Raw genomic sequence first — 21839 nt, 5'->3', positions numbered from 1 at the left:
CTTTGCACCAACTGAAATGTAACAGAGCTGACTTCTGCATCATAGACAGAGGACTAAGTACAGTCCCAGATAGGAGTAAATTTGGGCCTAAGGACTTTCCTCAAGGACTTGTCAACAGGAAAGAGCATCTCACCTAACACGAACAAGCAGTTGAATGAACTTCTAGAGAGTTCCCTAAAAGGTAAGACCTGTGTATTCTAAATCTTAAACTCCTCTGAAACAAAAGAGGGCTCTTGAAGATTTTGACGAGTGCTATTTTTTTTTCATGTTAGTCTTTATTCTGATCCTCACAACAGCCTGTGAGGCAGGCAAATGAGATGTCATCATCCTAAGAAACTTGATCACATTTACTCCATTATTTGTCGGTAAAGTGCTTGGAATTACTCTCTAAAAACGACAACAAAAAAGCATTTTAGGAAGTGAAATTGTGGACTCATGGTAAGTTTAGAATGTTTCTTTCCCCTTGAACAAAATGCCTTTCTTCAGCAAAGAAAAATAAAGTAATACAAAGGAAATATGAGTTTCCAACAAAACAAAATAGCCTTTTGAAATGTCTAAGTACACTAATAACCTCTAATGTGTACTTCACACAAGACCAACTCAATTGTGAAAACCTACCTGAAACATTTGTCTGACTTTTCTTCGGGGTAGATTGACATTTAGTTTATGCGTCAATTGGTATATCTCTTCAATATTCAATAAGCCGTCGCCATTCTTATCAGCTTCCTCAAAGGTCTGCTTCACCCACGTGCAGAAACGTCAAGAAAAGCACTTGTGTTCTCACAAAATAAAAACTGCTCTCACAGAATACTCACAAGAGTGTTTATCATCAACACCGAACTTGAGAAGAAATTTTTTGAGAGGGTCCTGCAATCCGCAGGCTCTTAGTGAACTACTAAGAGTAACAACAACGACAAAAGAAAGGAAAGGAACAGCGCATAGAGGTGATTCCCTCCACTGTGAAATGAGTTAAACCATATAATTTTGAGAGGTTCTTCAACTCAAACGTTGTTATCCAGTCTGTTAAAGTATCTCTACAATGTGGCAAAACCCCAAATATACCAAACCTAGGCCTTAACTTCTCCCTCTATAGCCTTTCATATAGTATCTTGTTATCTTCACAATACCACACTACACAATCTTTCCAGTTCCCTTTTCTCAGTCCCACTCCTACATTTAGAAGGTTAGACTACCTAGTTTAATCTTATTGTTCACATGAGGATATAAACTAGAGAGGGAGAAATTTGGTAAGGCTTAATAAGGGACCCAGGTGTCAAACCCAGATCTCATGCAACCTGGTCTAGTCCTCTCTCCTCCTTCACAGAAGATCTGCTTTTGACTAGCTTTGATGGTTCTTATCTAATAGCTCCAAACTTATAAATCAAGGGCAGTGATACGTACTATAAGCCTGACATGCTACAGGTTGCCCTCAAAGCAACAGGTATAACGCTGGGTGACTGAGGCTGTGACACTGAGTTTATACACAAAGGATTTGCATCGGGTGAATTGAAATTTTAAAAGACCCTCAGGAGAATAAGTATTGCACTGTTTTACATAGTGGAGAATAAATGGTAATAAATGGGTGAGTTGAAAAATTCCAAGTTTTAGCAGGGCATGTTTTAAAAATGGATGATTCACAGTTATTGAGAGTTAAATTACAAAAGGCAGAAATTGTGTGTATACATGATTAGAAAAGCAAATTGAGTTTCAAAATGTGAAGGATAATGAAGAAGAAAGAAAGAAATGTGATGAAATCAGACTCAAAGTACGCAAAAGGCATAGGTTTAAAATTGAGAAATGAGAAAATGGGAGGAGGTCAGAAGAAAGGGTCAATGGAGAATATTTGCTTATCAAGCAGGTGACATCAAACTGAGATTTTCATTTTAAGTTGAAATATTAACTAACCTCTCAGTGATAACAGCACGTTTACATTTCTTAGGTGATTCAAATTAATGATTGTAGGAGATTGTACCTTAGAAAGTAAAAGTAACCAGAGAATTAAAGTCTTATTTCTTCCAAAGTTAAATAGAGGTGAATTTCTGATTGTAAACACCTCGTTTCACATTTTGTTCCCTTTATAACATTTGAAATTAACCAACCCAGTTCTTTCGATTTTTCCTCATAGAGTTTAGGCAAGATCTCATTACATACGACACCAGGAAGGTAAAGGGTGACCCAGGACTTGAAGAAAAATAACTAAAGAACCAAGAGTGGAATATTTGGGCCAATTACTAAAAAGTAACCGAATCTCATTTGTTTGTGTGTTTGTTTTCTGGGCCCACAGTGCCCATTCCATGAGCTCTATTTCTTTTGACTATGGACACTGCTCTGTGCCCCACAAATATTTAGCCAATGTTCAAAGACATGATAAAATGAGTCCAATGACAGCAATATTTCCATCCTTTTATTCTATACTTCTTTATCAAAGCCTCTCAAAGACTTCTCCAGAGAAAAGGCAGGGACGAGCCCACCCTAAGTAAGAATATTCTGCAGATACAGACCCTTTAGGGAAGGCCTGTGTCTGTGCCACCTTCAGTGTCAACACACAAGTTGGCCTTGACCGTTGGTTTAGAAGACATAGGGTAGGTAAGACAGAAAGAGAGGTAGAATCAGACCAAGAAATACCCACTAGTTCTGATTCTTTTGACCTAACCCTGTGACAGTGGGTTACTTATGTCATTTCTTTGGGCTTCTATTTCTTTGTCTATAATGAGTACACCCAGATGGCCTTGAAGTTCCCTTCAACTCTAAGACTCTGTGAAAGGAAAACCATTCTCTCCCAGTAACAGTACACATGGTATAAGATACAATTGCAGGTTAAAGTATTCAGATATCTTAAAGTTGTTCTTCCTACTTACAACATGAGTGCCCAAGGAAGCCCTGGATTAGTGATTCATCACCATACACATGATAAATTTAAGAATAAAACAGTCATTCTACAAAGAAAAACTGCGAGAGTAAAAACTGAATGAAAAGTTATGATCTGTGTTTCTATCAAGAAATTATAGGAAAATGTAAAGCAATGAATGGTATTTAGTGTAGGGGTAGACAAACTTTTGGGATCAAGAGACTAGTAGTAAAGATTTTAGGCTTTGCAGGCCATTTGGTCCCATTTGCAACTACTCAACTCTCCCATTCTTAAATAGAAAATATATAAATGAACTGGCATGCTTACGTTCCGATAACACTTTATTTATGGACACTGACATTTGAATTTCATATAATTTTCATATGTTACAAAATGTTGTTGGTCCTTTGATTTTTTTTCAACCACTGAAAATCCATTCTTAGCTCAGTGGCCCATATAAAAATAAATGGTAGACCGAATTTCTCCTACAGGCTTCAGGATCCCTCATTTATAGAGAAGGCACAAGGCTTCAGTTTACAGCATCCATAAGGAACTCCCTACAGCCTTCTAGAGGTAATAATTTCCTTTGTGGGGTCAGGAGATAAGGTGAAGAATAAAGTAGGAGAAGGATCTGATGGAGAAAAATGCTGATACTAGGTGCCAGTACTATCATCTTTGCATGCTGGGGCTGCTGAGATTTCAGACTTTAATCTACCTGAATAAGGAAGCAAAAGATTTTCTAATCCTTATCTCTCTTAAGCAATAATGATAGCAGCTATTATTTATAAAGGGTCTAAGCACTTTGTGTACATCAACTCATCTGATCTTCACACACCTGCATAGGGTAGGCACTATCACTAATATCATTACCACATTACAGATAAAAACTCTGAGGCAAAGAAGTTTAACTCACCCAGAGTTGCATAGTACATGGCAGATTTGGGGCTCGAACTCAGCACCAGTCTGAGTCTTTAACCACAACAGTATATTGTTTCTAATAGATATGAGTACTATATCCACCTCCAATTCAACATGTTCATGCTGCAGAAATAGCTTGAATTATGCTTTACACTAGATGAATTTTTTTATACAGCCATTTAAGATTCATTATTCTCATCATTTGTTCACAGTTGAAATTTTCAGGCCTAATTGAAATCGAATAATAACAAACATTCCAAGTTTGTTCTCCCGATTAATGTAACTAAATGTATGTCCAATTAAGAATGTCATTCTAGCATTAAGATATTATCTAAAACCCTAACAAGTTACAACAAATCTATATGAGAATGGTTCCCTGGCTCAAATAACATTCCCTGTGTTTGACATGAGCTTTCTCTTTACCGTTCATTAATTTCCTCTTTCCTTTTCTTTCCTCATTGACACAAATATCAACTGCTTTTGTGTTTTTCTGAAGTGTTCCTCTGTGCAGTTCTGGGGTGTACTTGCTTTCCAAATAGCATATTTTCAGAATATGAAATCACTCAGTTTTCAACCTAGTTAATTCAAATATGAAAAATTTCTACTGCTAGTAAACATGGACAAACAAATCACATTCGAAACACTATTGCTTAAGCTAGTATATTCAAACTAGAGTATTATAATTTTCAGATATTAAATGCAATCCCCATGATAACCACAAAGAAAATAGCCATAGAATATACACAAAAGGAAATGAGAAAAAAATTGAACATTTCACTGCAAAAAAAAATCAACTAAACCCAAAAGTCAGGAATGCAGAAAATGAGGGACAAAAAAAAAGCTATAAGGCATGTAGAAAAGAAAGAGCACAATGACAGAAGAAAATCTCTCCTTATCAGTAAATGCTTTAAATATAAATGGAATAAACTCTCTGAACAAAAGACAGAGATTGGCATGAATAAAAGCACATGACCCAACTATATGTTGTCTATAATGGACTCGCTTGAGATCCATACAAACAGGTTGAAAGTGAAAAGATGGAAAAAGATATTCCATGCGAATAGTGACCAAAAAAGAGCAGGAGTGGTTATACTAATATCAGACAAAATAGACTTTAAATGAAAAGGTTATAAGAGCAGTATATATTAATAAAAGGTTTGACATAGTAAGAAGATATAATAATTGTAAACATTTATGCATCTAATGATATACCATCAAAATATATAAAGCAAAAACTGACAAAATTGAAAAAAATATAGTTCTACAATAATAGTTGAAGACTTCAATACCCAACACACAATAATGGATAGAACAACTAGACAGAAGTAGAGAAACAGAGGACTTAAACAAGACAATAAACCAACCAGATCTAACAGACCCATACGGTCAGCCTACACAATGACATACAAATTCTACTCAAGTGCACGTGGCATGTTTTCCAGACTAGACCATATTTTAGGCCACAAATTAAGACTCTAAATTTAAAAAGATAGATATCATACAAAGTATCTTCTCTGATCGCAATGGGGTAAAGTTTGAAATCAATAACAAAAGGAAATCTGGAAAATTCACAAAATTGTGAAAATTAATTGACACCCTTAGACAACCAAAAGGTCAAAGCAAAGCACAAGGAATTACAAAATACTCACAGGTGAGTGAAAATGAAAATACAACTTACCAAAACTTATGGGATGCAGTGAAAGCAGTGTTAAGGGGGAAAATAAATTTATAGCTATAAATACTTACATTAGAAAAGAAGATCTCAAATCAACCATCTATTTTACAACCTAAGAAACTAGAAAAAGAAAAATAAACCAAACCCAAAACTAGTAGGAGGAAGAAAATAAGAAAAATCAGTGCAAAGATAAATGAAATCGAGAACAGAAAAACAATAGGAAAAAATCAATAAAACTAAAAGTTCATTCTTCAAAAAGATCAACAAAATTGACAAACTTTAAGCTAGATGGACTAAGAAAAAAATAAAGACTCCCATTACTAAAATCAGAAATGAAAATGAGAATATTACTACCTATTCTACAGAAATAATAAAAGATTATGAGAGTACTATGAACAATCATATTCCAACAAACTGAATAACATGGATGAAATGGACAAATTCCTAGAAACAAGAAACCTACCAAATCTAATCACAAAGAAATAGAAAATCTGAATAATCTGAATAGATCTATAGTTAGTATGGAGATAGAATGAATAATCTCTCAACAAAGAAAAGCTCTGGACTTTATGGCTTCACTGATGAATTCTACCAAACATTTAAAGAACTAATACCAATCTGTCTTAAATTTTTCCCAAAAAAAATTGAAAAGAAAGGAACACTTCCTAACTCATTCTGTGAGGCCAACATTAATCTGATAACAAAGCCAAAGACACTACAGAAAACTACGGACCAATATCTCTTATGATCATTGATTTAAAAAAAAAATTCTCAACAATTCAGCAGCATATTAAAAGGATTATACACTATGACCAAGTAGAATTTATTTCTGGAATACAAAGCTGATTCAACATGCAAGTATCAATCAATGTAATAAACGACATTAACATAACAAAGAGAAAAGCCACATGAACATCTCAATTGATGCGATAAAAGCATTTGCTAAAATATATCACCCTTCATGATAAAACCACTCAACAAAATAGAAGAGAAGAAAACCACCTCAACATAATAGAGCATATATGAAAAATCCAGAGCAAACATCGTATTCAATAGTGAAAGATCGAAAGCTTTTCTTCCAAGATTAGGAACACGGCAAAGATGCCTACTTTCACTACTTTTATTCAGCATAGTACCAGAAGTTCTAGCCAGAACAATTAGGCAAGAAAAAGAAATAAAAAGCATCTAAATTGGAAAGGAAGAAATAAAATTATCTGTTTGCTAATAACATAACCTCATATGTAGAAAACCCTAAAGACTCACTCCATAAAAGAAAAAGTTGTTAAAACTTTTTAATAAATGAATTTAGGAAAGTACTAGGGTAAAAAGGCAACACACAAATCAGTTGCATTTTCATAAATGAACAATCTGAAAAGGAAATAACAAAACAATTCCATTTACAATAGCATTAAAAAGAATAAAATACTTAAGAATTAACTTAACCAAGGAGCTGAAAAGAGCTGTACAATGAAAACTACAAAACATTGCTAAAGAAATTTAAAATGATATAAATAAATAGAAACACATCTCACATTCACAGATTGAAGGCGGTATTGTTAAAATGCTATTACTACCCTAAGCAATCTACAAATTCAATAAAATCCTTATCAAAATCCCAATGACATTTTTTGCAGAAATAGAAAACTCATCCTAAAATTCATGAGATCTCTAGGGACCATGAACAACCAAAATAATCTTGAAAAAGCAGAACAAAAATGGAGGACTGACAGTTCCTGATTTCAAAACTTACTACAAATTGACAGTAATCGAAACTGTGGTATTGGCATAAAGACAAACATGTAAACCAATGGAATAAAATAGCCCAGAAATAAACCCTTATACACATGGTCAGTGATTTTTGACAAGGGTGCCAAGACCATTACACTGGAAAAGAACAGTCTTTTCAACAAATGATGCTGAAAAAATTGGATATCAATATTCAAAAGAATGAAGCTGGACCTTTACCTAACACCATATACAAAAATTAACTCAAAATGGATCAAGGATCTAAATGTAAGATCTAAAAGAATAAAGCTTTTGGAAGAAAATACAGGACAAAAGCTTTATGACATTGGATTTGGCAATAATTTCTTGAATATAATACCAAAGGCACAGGCAATGAGAAAAAATAGAAAAATTGAACTTAATGAAAATTAAATTTTATGCGCCAAAGGACAGTATCAACAGAGTAAAAAGACAGCCCACAGAATGGAAGAAAATATTTGCAAATTATATATCTGAAAAGGGATTCAAATCTGTCATAGATGAATTGATAGAGAACTCCTAAAACTTAATGACAAAAAAAAAAAAAACCTGATTCAAAAATGGGCATAGGACTTGAATAAACATTTCTCCAAAGAAGTTATATAAATGGCCATCAAGCACATGAAAAGATGCTCAATACCATTAATATTAGGGAAATGCAGTCAAAACCATAATGACATACTACCTCACACCCATTAAGATGGCTACCATCAAAAGAACAGAAAACAAGTGGTGGCAAGAACGTGGAAAAATTGGGCCCCTTGTGTACTGTTGGTGGGAATGTAAAATGGTACGGCACTGCAGAAAACAATATGGCAGTTCCTCGAAAAATTATAAATAGAATTGACAGATGATCCAGCAATTCTACTTCTGGGTATATACCCAAAAGGATTAAAAGTAGGGTCTCACAGACATATTTGTACAGCCATGTTCATAGCAGCAATTTTCATAATAGCTAAAACGTAGAAGCAACCTAAGTATCCATCTACAGATGAATGAATAAGCAAAAGACTTTTTAAGAATTTTGACTGAGTGGGGAAGAGGACTTCACCTAATGATGTGTTAAGAAGAAAACAAACAGAATAAAGCACAAAAAGTTAGTTCCTATGTTTGTGTTTTGATCACTTATGAATCCCAGTTGCATTTATCTGCATGCTGAGAATATTGATGAAAATGCCATGGCTAATCAACTCAGACGTTCACACTGTCAAAATCCTTTCACGGGCTGAATGTTTCCACTCTGCTCCAACAATACCCCAGGTGAGGGATTATAGTCAGAGCAGCACAAATTTGTCACCACTCTGGGAAAAAACTTAGGGCAAACATTCCAATGACAGCAAGGCAGTAGTACTACTTCCTAAATGAATGGGGGCATGTGAATTTTAAGGCCATACCAAAGGTGCAGAAGGAAACTAAAGCAGCTTAATACCCTCACTTTACAAGTCAGGGAAATGAGGCCAGAAACACCATGTCACAAGCCTAGCTCCATCCCAGCAGGAGAGGTACCTTTCAGACCAAGCGCATTAATCATTTATCTTGTCAACACTGCAGGACCACAAGAATAGGTTTAATCAAGAATGAGACTCAGCCTCCAGTGTTTTGAGCAATTAGAAGATAAATGTTATTAAGTAAAAAGTAACTTCCCCTTGAGTATCAATCAGTTCAGTTTCCAAACAGTAAGCTAAAAAGAGAGAAGGAAAGCAGTAAGGAGCTTAGTACCTGGTGCATCATTAAAATTTTAACAGTATTTGTTAAACTAAACTGACTATAACAAAGCAGGATTTCCTCTAACATGAGTAAATGGTTTTTTTTCCTGGTTACCATCTCTCTCTTAGGAAACTGCGTTTGGAGATCTCTCAGCTTGTAGAGCGAAATTCAGTCTCTCCAGAAGACTGCTCCTGAGTTTATCATACAAGCTTGTTTCTATGTGTTTCATGCGTTCATTTACTTAGGGTGAGAGCGAGGAGGGAACAGAGGAGGCTAGGGGTAGAGAAAAAAATTATGGGGAAAAATAATTCATAGTCTGATCCCCCCCACACACACAGAGCTCAAAAAAAAAAGTTTTAGGAAGGATATTGGTCGTGGGTCCTCTGCCTTTTGGCAAGGGAGTCTTCATCACTGATGCCAGCCATCAAGTACTTGAGGCCTGTGATCCAGGTGCGGGCCTCCTCAGGGTTGGAGGTGATGAGGTCCAGGGATTCCATGTGGTTCCCATGGTAGATGGTAAAGCAGCAGCTGGGGTCAAAGTTCCCCTCAGCCTGTCTGTGGAATATTTCAGACTGCCGACCTTCGGTGACTTTGTAAATGGAGTCAATAAGTACTGTGAGAAAAGTAGAATACATGGCAGATGAAGATTCGACTTAAGAGAAAAGGAAAGCAAAATTTTTTTAAACTTTTTTAAATGAGCATGAACAAATTCATTGTCGACAAGTTATGGTTTTAAGTCCAAATGTGAACTACGAGCCCTATCACTTCCTGCTAGAGACCTTCTCTATATAAAATTTTACCTTCCTGGGCAGTCTGGACAATGCCTTCCCAGGCATTAAGTGAGGATGGGCTGAAATTGATGATAAAATGATAGATTTGCCACCAGGACAAGAAGACTGGTAGAAAGGGAGCTAACGAATGTGTCGAATTTATGGTTTACATATTTACATGAAGAGAACATACTAAGACCCAGAGCCAACTTGAGGGTTTCATAATATGCATGAGAAGTTAGAAATTGAAAGGAAAAAAAATGTAGTGGTAACCGAATAGCAGAGTTAAAAGTGATTGGTATTAATAGTGAAAATGCTTTTATGGTGAAGGTAGAGCAAGGCTTAGAGAGGTGAAGAGGAACAAGATGGCATCCCAGGGGAAGAGGCGTAAGGACACAGAAACATAAAGCCCACTCCAGGGATGCTGGATAGGCTATTTATGCTGGAAAGCTCAAGAAGGAGGGTAACAGGAGATAGAGCTAGAAGGGTAGGGAGAAGCTAGATTATGGAGAGCTTAGAAAAATAGACCAGAGATTAGCATTATTTAGATAGAAGAGCAGTACTAAAGGTTTGCATCAGAAAAGCACGAGCAGGGATGATTATTTTGTATTAAAATAGTATTTTTCATTTGCTTGCTTGTTTTTAAGCATGAATCAGAAGTATTGCATATCCTATTGATTGTCCACATACACCATTCACTTCTCTCGTCCGCCTAAATGGCACAGTTCCAATTTTCTTCTGGTATCAACTAACTCCCCACACAACATGCAGGTAAATGAGCACACACCCAGCCCCAGGGAAAATTTTGGTGGGTCTCAGCCACTGGGGTGGCCCCTCTCCCATTTGTTATGATCGACTTAGGTGTGAAAATGCAACCCAGTTCTAACCAAGGAGTCTTGGGGTGATCTGCTATGAGGGAAGGGTCTGGAAAGGGGTTCTTCCCTCCTAAAAAGGAAGTACCAGAAAAGAAGGTCCCTTTTTTCCTCATCACTGTCATCAAGTTGTGAGGCCCAGAACAGCTGAAGCCATGTTGCTGCTGTCTTGATTATAATGCCAATGCATAAGAGCCAAGAGCACTTGGGAAAAAAATGACCAGAGACTCAATGTCCCATGCCTGGAGGCTGCCAATCTCTGAGTTTCTTGTTATATGAGATAATAAATTTATTTATTTGCTCAAGGTCTCCTGTTACTTAAACAGGAAAGCATCTTAACTGATAAAAGCAGAAGAAACTAGCAAAATAGAGATTGGTTAGGAGACTTCACCAACAGACAGGTGAAGAAACCCTGGACAAAAAGGTTCCTGTGAAAAACGGGATGGTCAGAAGAGATGAGAGAGGCATTACGGGGGCTCCGCATGGGCTTGGTGCTGAGTATAGAAGGTGTAGGACACAGGCTTTGACGAGGGGTCAAATCACAGCTATTTAACTCGATAACATTCACACAATTTTGTTAACTCATTAATCAGTTAACTGTACTCAATGGACTTTAAAGTCCATTGGATCTGTAATATCCCTAATAGGCCTCAGGCTATTAACCTCATATCCCAACTGAAAAAGAAAAATATCATGTTTCTAACACAGGGGAATTACTAACATCTACAACATTCATGGACAAGAAAGTTTTTATCAATTTAAATTCCTCAAAGAATTAAAAAAGCAAAACTGGTCATTACTATTTCTGTCTTTCCATATCCTTTAACAACTAACCCCAAAACTGGCAAAAAATATGAAAGTTCCACAGATCCAAAGCTTCCAAAGAACCCACCCAATATAACCCATGTGTTACTGTGTCAGGCCAAGCAAAGAATTCAAAGGTTGGTCTCACTTTTGGCCTTCTCGTTCTTCCTAGAGGGTCTCCATCGGATGCAGGTCCGGTGCTCATCCAGGTAAAAGAGCCGGACAAGCCCTTTGGTCCCGCGCTTCAGTTTGATCATCTGTGTCCCGGACTGCATTACACCCATGCATCTTTCAACTGCAAAAGAGATTAGAGCACATTCAGCTATCACACAATGCACATGCAAACTGGTGTTCTGAAGCCTTACTGCCAAATAAATTGACCCCTAAAGATTCCCAGGAGCAGAACACAAATTTGCCACAGGTACTCAGGAAAGAGTTGTTAAGGAATTGATTCATCAGGCTTAAGGCAGGGAAAAAACCTTACTTACTGAAATAAAATTCTACTGCCAGGCAAATGATGAATTACCGTTGCCCAGAGCCTTCTTTTGTTCTAACTGGCAACACAATGTTTTTTGGTATGAGACCGATGATCATTTCATATGCAAATTGATGTTCATAAAGCAAGGTCTCAGACTTCCTGTTAGATGTTGTGAGTTGTTACATAGCTAGCTATAAAAATATCTTTTGATAATGCTTTAAAATGCAATTGATAGAAACATAATTGGCAAAATGTTTCAACAATTGTTGATGATGGATGATGGCTAAATATGGGTTCATATTATTATATTTTTGTGCACATTTGAAAATAGCTAAATATCATCATTTTTAATGTAATCAAAAAAATAAGTTTCAAAACTGAACGTAAAACTTTTTTTTTTTTTTTTACTTCCCAGCATCAATTCCCTCCTCCTTTTCTTGCCAAAAGCATTCTGGTTATTCTTTGGGTAATTCATCTTTCCCTCCATTTTCAGCCACGTGAAATCGTTTAAAATTGATCTACCCTTCAGCTCAAGGTTATCCTATCTCTGTGATTACAGTAATTGGTTTAGAAATGGGCATGTGACTGAATCCAAGCCAATGAGATAAAATGAGATATTCACTGAGACTCCTGGAAAAATAGATTTCCTTAAGCCCCTCTGTACCTAAACTCTGCAACTCAGAGCTTCCAGCTGCCATTTTGGGTCCATGAAGAGTGAGTCTGTTTGAAATGGAATCAAACTCAGAGCTGATACACAGGAAGGGAAGAAAGAGTCCTGGTCATGCTATTGGAGCCCTACATCAAGCTCCTCATGAAACTAGAGATACATCCCTGAACTATTTAGTTTCTGGCTTCAATTTGAGTTTTCTGCTACTTGCTATATTGAGTTTTAACCAATATATTCAATAATATTTATATCTGTGCTTGAGTGGACTACTTAATCTGTCGAGCTCCCATTCTACGCTTAGGATATTCTGAAGCTAAAACTGAAAGTTGCTAACTTCCAGAGATAGGATCTAGTGATAGCTCCTTTAAGGAAAATGCCAAACAAAACCTTGGTTGAACTAAAAGGAAGGTTTATCCTAAAAGAAGGGGGCTAATATAGTGATAAAGATCTAGACATAAAACATGGGTTAATGAATCAAACTGCTAGAATTTTTCATCTAGAAGAGTAACTTGGTGATAAAATTCAGGTAATATCCAAATCACTTGTTGTCTAAGTCAAAGTTATTTAAATTTTCTCTGCTTTGAGATGAACCTTGTTGGAAGAGGCCATCTATTGGTGTTGCCTGTTTCCCCATCTCTGGTAACTGGAAATATTCTTTTCCCATTTCATGTGCCTTTGGTAGACTATCAATCACCCTAACTAAGAAATGGGCACCTGACTTAAGCTTAGAGCCAATCTGCCTCCCGTCCAAAGAACACCAATCCTGAGCAGAACACTGAATGAAAACAGAGCTGAGCCATTTCAACGACCAAGACTTAAGAGACACTCCTTGTTGGCTACCCCAAAATGCCATAGCTTTCAGAACTATTCTTCCTGAGGCTGACAAGTTATTCCATTTTCCTCTTGATTCTGTGACTTATGCAATACTTTTCCAAATGCTTTTTATTATACCAGCCAGAAACAGCCTATTTCATCAACAAATACAGAGGCACATATATAACTATTAGAACACTGTAAACATCTGGCTCAGAATATCTACCTTATCAAGCAGTATGCTGTTAGAAACAGATCAAAGACATAGTAAATAGACTACAACAACATTAGAGTTGAGTTTTTTGGCTAAGTATCTTGTCTTTACTAGGAAAGATAATTTGATCCCAAAGTTTAACATTGTATGTGCAGGATACTCATTAGAGGTAATCTCAGCATAACCAACTTTCACTATTTCCTCCATGAAGAGCCTTTTCTCCCAATAACCCCCCCAAAGTAAGGTAGAAATGCATAAAATTAAGTATGGTTTTAGGTTTTTATATTGCAAGGAAGGTGAACTATAGCTTGCTCTTACTCATTTTATCTGACATATCAAATACCCAAGTCGTAAAAATAGTGCTTAGGAAAACAAACACACAAACTTAAAATGTTTACTTTGAAGCATAGAACAAAATTTGACATTTGGTTTCACACATGTTAGTAAACTTATCCACCACTGAGCACCCATTCATTTAGGCAATGAAAGCCACTGATTTGAATTCTTGACAGCCACATTGATCCTCTCACACCAGTAATTGGAGAGAGAACAGAAGAGAGTGTGTCTGTGTATCAAGATAAAATCATCAGGTCAAACTAACCAAGCCAAAAATATCTGTTAGAACTTCAATAAGCACATGTTCACAGAGCAACTCTTTGTTCCAGGCACAGGGCTGTGTAATGAGGTAAAGCATAGAACGAGGAGATTTTGTCTTTACCTCAAAGAGGATAAATTTTAAGAGAATGAAACACTTAAAAAGATATTTTATTATTGGTAGTTTAGAGCTGTGGTTAAGAACTCTGGATCCTGAAAGCCTGGAGTAGAACTCTAGATTTGCCACTTACTAACTGTATGCCTTTGGGCAAGTTATTTAATCCCTCTGTGCCTCCATTTGCTTATCTGTAAAGTGGGGATATTATTATTTACCTCTTGAATTATTGATAATTGAATAAGTTATTCAAGTAGAGTACTAAAAACAGTGCCTGGCATATTATACACTACAAATGGTAGTTTTATTATTGAAGTATTTAAAAATAAATGCCAAGTCAGGAGTAAAAGAGAGAAACGCTATGGGAGGCCACAGGAAAAGGAGAATACACTGGGCTGGAAAGGGGAGAAGTGTGATAATAAATCAGTATCAGTGAAGGCTTGGGGAGGGAAAGATGGGCCTCCATCTTTACAAGAGGGACTCGAAGTGAGTTGATAGGATATATGATTCCATGGGCCAGATAAGACTAGGCCATAGAGGATTAAGAATGCTGGTATAAGATTTTAATTCATTGGCAATGAGAGATTCACTAGATATTTCTGAGCAAAAGCATGGCAGGATCAAAGTTGAATTAACTGTACTATCACAGATCTAAAGCAAGGACTATAAATTTGTAGATTGTCCACACATCTGACAGTGCCCTATGCTTTGTTCGCACTTCTCCTTCTTTATTCATTTTCCTTTTCACAGTACTATTTCTTTTCCCTGAAATGAAGTTGTTAACAATTTAAGAGGAAATTTAACAATTTAAGAGGAAAACCATAGTGATATAAAAAGTGTAATCGTTACTTGAGCTAATAAATATCACCTACCACCTAGCAACCATCACCCAGAGAAACCCAAACATTTTAGAAAGTGAGATCCAGTCCCTCGGAGGGAGACTATGTTTACACGAAATACTAAATATTCACTAGCTTCAGATTTATCCCACCAACTCAGCCATGGGCTAAGACTCTAGCATCATCCATTGCAGTGCACAAGCACATATGATTAAAGTGTACCTGGCAGAGCTAGGCTCTGAAACAAAATGCTTCTTAAATTGTTTATGTAGCTGCTTTATGCTTTCTCCATGATGCTCCCCAATCATATAGAAAAGCTATTTGGTTAGAGTGACATTGAAAAATCAAGTCCAACGGAGTCCTCAGAGTCATCTATCTCACTTCTTCCTTCCTCAAACCTGACAGTTAACAGCCCATTGAATTGTAAAGCTAACCAGAGAAGGAGCACCCTCAATCATCCTTTGTAACTCATCCCCGTAGGTAATGATCACCAATGTTGGAGACAAAATATTCTTCCAGTGTCATCTAAATCACAAGTGTTAGCATAAGCCAATTTCTTCATGTTCTGCCTTCAGTGGAGATAGATAACAGGATTTATTGTCCCCATAAAAGTCATTCTCCAGCCATGCCAGATTAGTAGATTCCATAAAACAAGACGATAGACAAGAGGACAACAACAAAAAATTTCCAGAGGCAGATAAACAAGAAGAGTTCCAGTGGTTTAGAACGATGTAACCTCATCTCTCTCATTTCCAGTGCCAGTGAGGTGTCTGAGTAAAGTCTGCAGATGCAGGTTACAAATTCAGTCAGCTACCAACTGACTGAGCACATTCCCTTTGATCCCACATCATTCTCCTTATGGCGGCCTTAATGTTTTTTAGAAAATAAGTTTATTCAGATACAATAGAGCAACGTTCAAAAACATTAAGGGAGAAATGGCCATCAACCCATTACATAAGACACATACTATTTTTGTATATTATACTCCAGATCTCAATATGTACACAAATTTCATATACTGGTTGCAATCATGCTATTTAAGCCATTTGGCCCTCTGCTTTATTTCATTTGTGTTATAAATGTTTCTATAGTCTTAATAGACTGCCTAACAGCACTTTAATGTGTGCCTAACAGCATAGCATAAATATTTAAAGAGCAGAACAGATGAGTAGAGGACTATATTCTAAGTTTATTACATAATTAGAGTTTTAAAACTCTTAACAGAGTCTCATCTGTAAAATGAAAGGCATAACAAAATGATCTGTAAAGTCCCTTAGAATTCAACTCTTTAAAAGGATTAAATCAATTGTTTCAGCCACAATCAGTTTAAATAAGTAAATTTCCATAGGGGAGAGCAGTTTAGTAAATATCTCAAGTAGATATGCTATAAAAAATGTACTTCTGACATGAAGTTATCTTAATGCAAAGTATGTATCATGGCATAGGGCGGGGGGTTGCCAACACTTCCACAATGTATATGTGACATCTAAGAGAGTTTAATTTTTTTCAGCCTCGTTGAATCAGAGATAATCCCATTCTATTAGGAATTTCACACATGCCATGTGATGCTGACTTTTATTACCGCTTTATTGAGGTATAATTTACATACATTAAAATTCACCTGCTTTAAATGTACAGCTCAATGACTTTTATATATTTGGAGTTGTGTGATCTAATTTTAAAACACTTCCATCATCCCAAGAAGAAATCTCATGCCCATTTGCAGTTATTCCTCATTTCACCCACAGCCCTGGACAGCCAATATCCTACTTTCTGTCTCTACGGACGAGCTTTGTCTAGGTATTTCACAGAAATAAAAATCATACATTATGCAGTCTTTTTTGTCTGGTTTCTTTCACTATGCATGTTTTTGAGGTTCCTATAATGATTGTGTTCACTTGTTTTTTGTCTCCTCCCCCACCCCACTTCCCATTAAACTATTCCACTGCCACTTAGGGTAAAAATGATCTCGACTAGAATACCAATTGAATAAAACAAAATATACGTACACACTACTACGTAACTGTAAAAGATAATAAAGAAGATCTCTATGAGCTGATATGGAGTAACTTTGAGGAGATATTAGTAAGTGAAAAACTAAGGTGTAAATAGCATATATATAGTAAGCTACATTTGTGTAAGAAATGATGGGAAATTTTTTAAATATACAAATATCTGTTTATGATTACAAAAAGAAACACAAGAAGGATAACCCAGAAAACAATGAAACTGGTTACTTGTACAGGTGAGAGAGAATCTAGTAGAAATTATAAAGAAGGTAGTGGCCTCTTTTAGTAGCCTACATGTGCAGAATTCAATCAATAAAAATGAGAAGGGGAAACAAACACAGACAGTAAACATAAATATACACACATGCACATATACATGTGTACATATTTGTGAATGTGTGTTTACATGTTTGTGTGTGTGTACATACACCTACATATTACTTAGCTCTATTCTTTAACAGGCCGAGAAGCAAAATCACCTCCAATGGTAATAAGCACACCCGGTGCCTTGTTCATTCTCTGCTCTAAAGGTCACCTTAAGACAGTTTCTCACATATAGGGTGGTCGTGGCCATGCCTGTGTTAAGGCCATACAAGAATATCACTTGCACTTTTTTTGTGAACACATCTATTCTGAGACATTGATCACCGAACTGTGTATTAGCAGGCAAAAAAAAAAAGTCCACATCCTCTGCAAGAGAATCTTTTCAGCAGAAAGATACTGGAAAAATGTGAATTGATTTTTTTGCCAGCTTTCACAGCTTAAGGTAAATCTGAGTGACTGAAAGGGATTAGCTTCTGAAAACAATTTCATTGCTCTGTGGAAAAGTGCCAAATAATGCAGGTAATGTTTCTCTCAAAGGATAAAAAGGAGAGATTTCCTAAAATCACCAGAGAAGAAGTAAAGGGTATGTTTAATCCTCAGCACAGACCAAAACCAGATTTGGGACACAGTGAAGGCTGAAACACCTTGTTGACAGGTGATGCAGCTGGATGAGTCAGTCCACAGGTTTGGAGGAAGGAGGGGGAGCAAAGAGTTCTGGTTTGGGCTCTGTCACCAACCGGCTGTATGAACTTCAGAAGGTCAATGAGATTCGCTGAATATCTCACTTCCCTCAACCTACACACGCGTTTTCCTCTAAGTCCTGTGAGTCTATAATAGCTGATCTAGCTTTCATAAATATTATCTTTCAAGAAGACAAAATTCCAGTTCATGCAAAAGCCTTTTTAAAATAACGTTAAAGAAAAAAAACTGATTAGCATCTAGATAACTTACTACAGACGTGAATTTTTTTAATGATCTTTATATAAAAATATAATTGCTCTTTACGGGGCATGGCTTCACTTGAAAAGCTCTTCCTTACCCGTAGTCAGGCTATAATGTCAAATAATAGCAGCTTATGAATAAATGGGCTTTAACAAACAACCATGGAAAGCTCCATTCTTATTAAGTCATGATTCTTCACAGTGAAGAGCGAACAATGTGAAGTTCATTGATTTTTTTATTCCATTTCTTAAATCATTCCTGTGGAGAAGCTGAGATTATTTGAAAGGCTTTAGAAACTAATTGGTTAGAGGTAACATTTTGGAATTTGTTTGCAAACCTACAGGTACATAGTCAATATGTTTGCAAAGTTGAAAAATACGTATGGGGGATTTATGTCAATGAAAAGATGAAAGGAATTAATCCGTAATTTTTAAAAATGTAAAACCCTTATTTTTTATTTTACTAAAGCCTTCTACATAATACTTTCTCTTTTAATGGGACCTATTATATTCAACAATTGTTTCTGTTCCACGATTCTTAGCCCTAGGAAATAAATACAAATAAGAATTCATAACAATATAGCTTTGTTGGTTTTATTTAATGTTATCTTATTGGGGATATGAATTAATTTTAAATTAATTTTAAATTTAGTTTTATCCAATAAGTAAAAAATCTTCTACTTCAACATAAGACCAGAAATGACTGTGTCGTCACCATTCCACAATATGGTTTGTTAAAATATATATATATATATATATATATATATTTAAAACAAAAACAAAACAAATCAAAAACAAAACTCACAGAAACAGAACAAAATTGATGGTTGCCAGAGGGGAGGAGGTGCAGGATGGGTAAAAATGGTAAGGGAGAATAAGGAGTACAAACTTCCAATTATAAAACAAACAAGCCATGGAGATGAAGTATACGGCACAGGGAATATTGTCGATAACACTGTAATAACTTTTCATTGTGATAGATGGTTACTAGAGAGTGTGGTGATTACATCATAAGGTATATACATGTCAAATCACTGTTATACACCTGAAACTAATATAATATTGTATGTCAACTCTACTTTAATAAAATAAAATTTATTTTAAATAATAAAATTCGTGTGCGTGTGTGCGTGTGTGTAAAGACCATAGACTTTGTTCCATCATTTATTCAGTGATATGACATTGGACTGAATATTTGGGCAAAATTCCCAAGCCGTTAATAAATAGTGGCCTTAATTTACAGAAAACATTGTCATCTAACGAAGTTCTTCATGTTTCTCCCTCCTAGATGTACATTAAAATCACTTAGGGACATTCTTTAAAGTATTGATCACAAATCCCCATCAGAGTGCAATTAATCAACATCTCTCAGGGGGTGCTGGGCGGGGCATCTGTTTTATTTGTTGGTTTATTGTTACTCCTCCCTGGGATTCTACTGTGTATCTAGACTTAAGACTATTGAATCATTCTTATGTGAATATTATGTGAATCATTCTTAAGATTTCTGTGAAGTTAGTGGAATAATTAATTGCCTCTCATTGTAGAGCAGATAAAACAGACTCCTCAGGGAAGTGAAGAATTTGGCTGAGGCCATAAAACTAGTACATGGCAGAGCCAGGTTGGAAACTAGGTGCCCTGAATCCCAGGGCAATTTTCTTCATTTCACCACTTGGAATGTCTGCCTTCAGGTCCTATCTAGGCCAGTAACTGGCTGATGACTAGCTAAATCTTTTAAACAGCCTCGACTCCAATTTTCTAATCTATAAAATAAGGAAACAGGTTTGCTGGTTCCTAAGACCCTTTTTACAAAATACTCGGAGTCTATAATATACCAGGTTTGGCTTTTTGGAAGTTTTATGTATCATAGTGATGGTAGGGGGTGGGATGCAAAATATAAGGACACTGGGGGACTGGGGGTGCAGGTAGTTGCAGATCAGGTGAATTCCAGAGGAGACAGAATTGCAGGCTGTCTCTTGTAGACCATAATTACAAGCACTTGGTGCACTTTTTAAGTTGTTCTAATTCTAGGTCTATGTACATTTTTCTCCTCAATTAGAGTATGTAAATGGTAGCTATGATTATTTTAAATGAATTATAAATATTCTCTTCACCACATTAAAAAATTATTCCTTAATGTTTATTCTTAACTAGAAAGCCAGTTTAGCTTATTGCTCACTCCTAATCTTGGTTGTTTCTTGGGTGACACTGAGCAAGGGCAATTTATTTGGCTATGTGAGTATGGCTTAAACTTCCCTAAAGCCAGTAAAATCTTCTCTTAGCTGTATAAGAACTGTCATATCAGAGCACAAAGTGTCTCTACTGGGCACATTTAAAAAAATAAAAAGTTTACCATACCACACGCTAATTTCAAAGTTCTAGCTTACTGTTTGATTGATGGTTAGATCAAATAGAAGTGTCCATGGCTGTTAGGAGGCAGACGCTGAGTGCCGTCCTTAAGCAAATCTAACTTCTCCTAAGGCAGCAACTGGTCCCCAATCTCGGCTTTCTTTAAATACAGACTCTAGACCACAACTCCAGACATCCTTGTTGCTTGAGAATCTGCATTTTAAAACTCTCCCAGGTAATTCGGAGGCATGTTTAAGTTTGGAAACCACAGCTCCAGGCACCATTACACCTTACCTGCTTAGTATGCGGTCAGTGGGAACCAAGCAGTTTCCCAGGCACAGCAATGGACCTTAATTCAGAGTTACTTAAATCAAAGAAGTAAAGGCTTACTACTCAGTTGCATATTAGGACATTAGTACAAGGGATCACTCCCTACTTATAAAATATGAAATATCCCAGTGAAAGTAAGGGTTAAAAGATATGAAATTCCGATGTTCAAGTAATCATTATCAATCACTTCTCTATAACCTCTTGTCCCCCTGCAGGCTGCTCAATACCTCACAATTTCAGATCTGTTCTAACCGGCACAGAGCCGCTAAATAGGACAAAGATGCTTTCTTAAGTTTTGAGCTCTAATGATCAATCGGCATTTTCTCTGACCTCGCCCACACCCCATTCCAGAGTCATCTCTTTGAAAAGCAAGATACCTCTACAGGATGCTTACATAGTGTGCTATACACACTACAATAGAAAAACTATTTGTTGAGGTTTCTATTGTCTTACTCATTTCTTAAAGTTGCTGTGCACACCATCCACACTTAATTGCATTTTAATTGTATTTAATTGCATTTAAAAGACAATGTCTGTTCTGTACTCCAACAAACCCATGTGTCCCTAGCGGTTCCTAATTCTTACATTCAAACCCTTGTTTTCTTGATCAACTATATTAGTTTATGAAGTTGATCTTTTTTTGTCAAAAAAAAAAAGAGAGAGAGAGAAAAGTCAAGAAAACTTAACTGATCTCATGCAAACTGTCCTAATTTTGTCCACATAGGTTCTACTTCTGTGTGCCTTTAAGGCTCTCCATCTAGGAGTCAAATAACAGCAAAGGGAGGAAGAGATCACATTTTCCCTAGGAAAA

At 36.3% G+C, this 21839-nt stretch overlaps 1 protein-coding gene across 12 annotated transcripts in view; it reads right to left on the bottom strand.

The window, feature by feature from the left end:
• PLCH1 (phospholipase C eta 1) overlaps positions 1–21839 on the bottom strand; it is a 201525-nt gene that overhangs the window by 70871 nt on the left and 108815 nt on the right. For all 12 annotated transcript variants that reach the window (XM_039857833.1, XM_039857841.1, XM_039857842.1 and 9 more), the window contains 3 exons: positions 11507–11653; positions 9282–9525; positions 619–748 (listed from right to left, as the gene is read on the bottom strand). In XM_039857833.1, the coding sequence (XP_039713767.1) occupies positions 619–748; positions 9282–9525; positions 11507–11653 (521 nt within the window). The remainder of the gene's footprint in view (positions 1–618; positions 749–9281; positions 9526–11506; positions 11654–21839) is intronic.

The sequence above is a fragment of the Pteropus medius genome, unplaced genomic scaffold (genome assembly GCF_902729225.1).
Source record: "Pteropus medius unplaced genomic scaffold, Ma_sr-lr_union100, whole genome shotgun sequence".
In the NCBI taxonomy this organism is placed as follows: Eukaryota; Metazoa; Chordata; class Mammalia; order Chiroptera; family Pteropodidae; genus Pteropus; species Pteropus medius.
The sequence above is the reverse complement of the archived record's forward strand: the minus strand, read 5'-3'. Positions and strand labels throughout refer to the sequence as shown.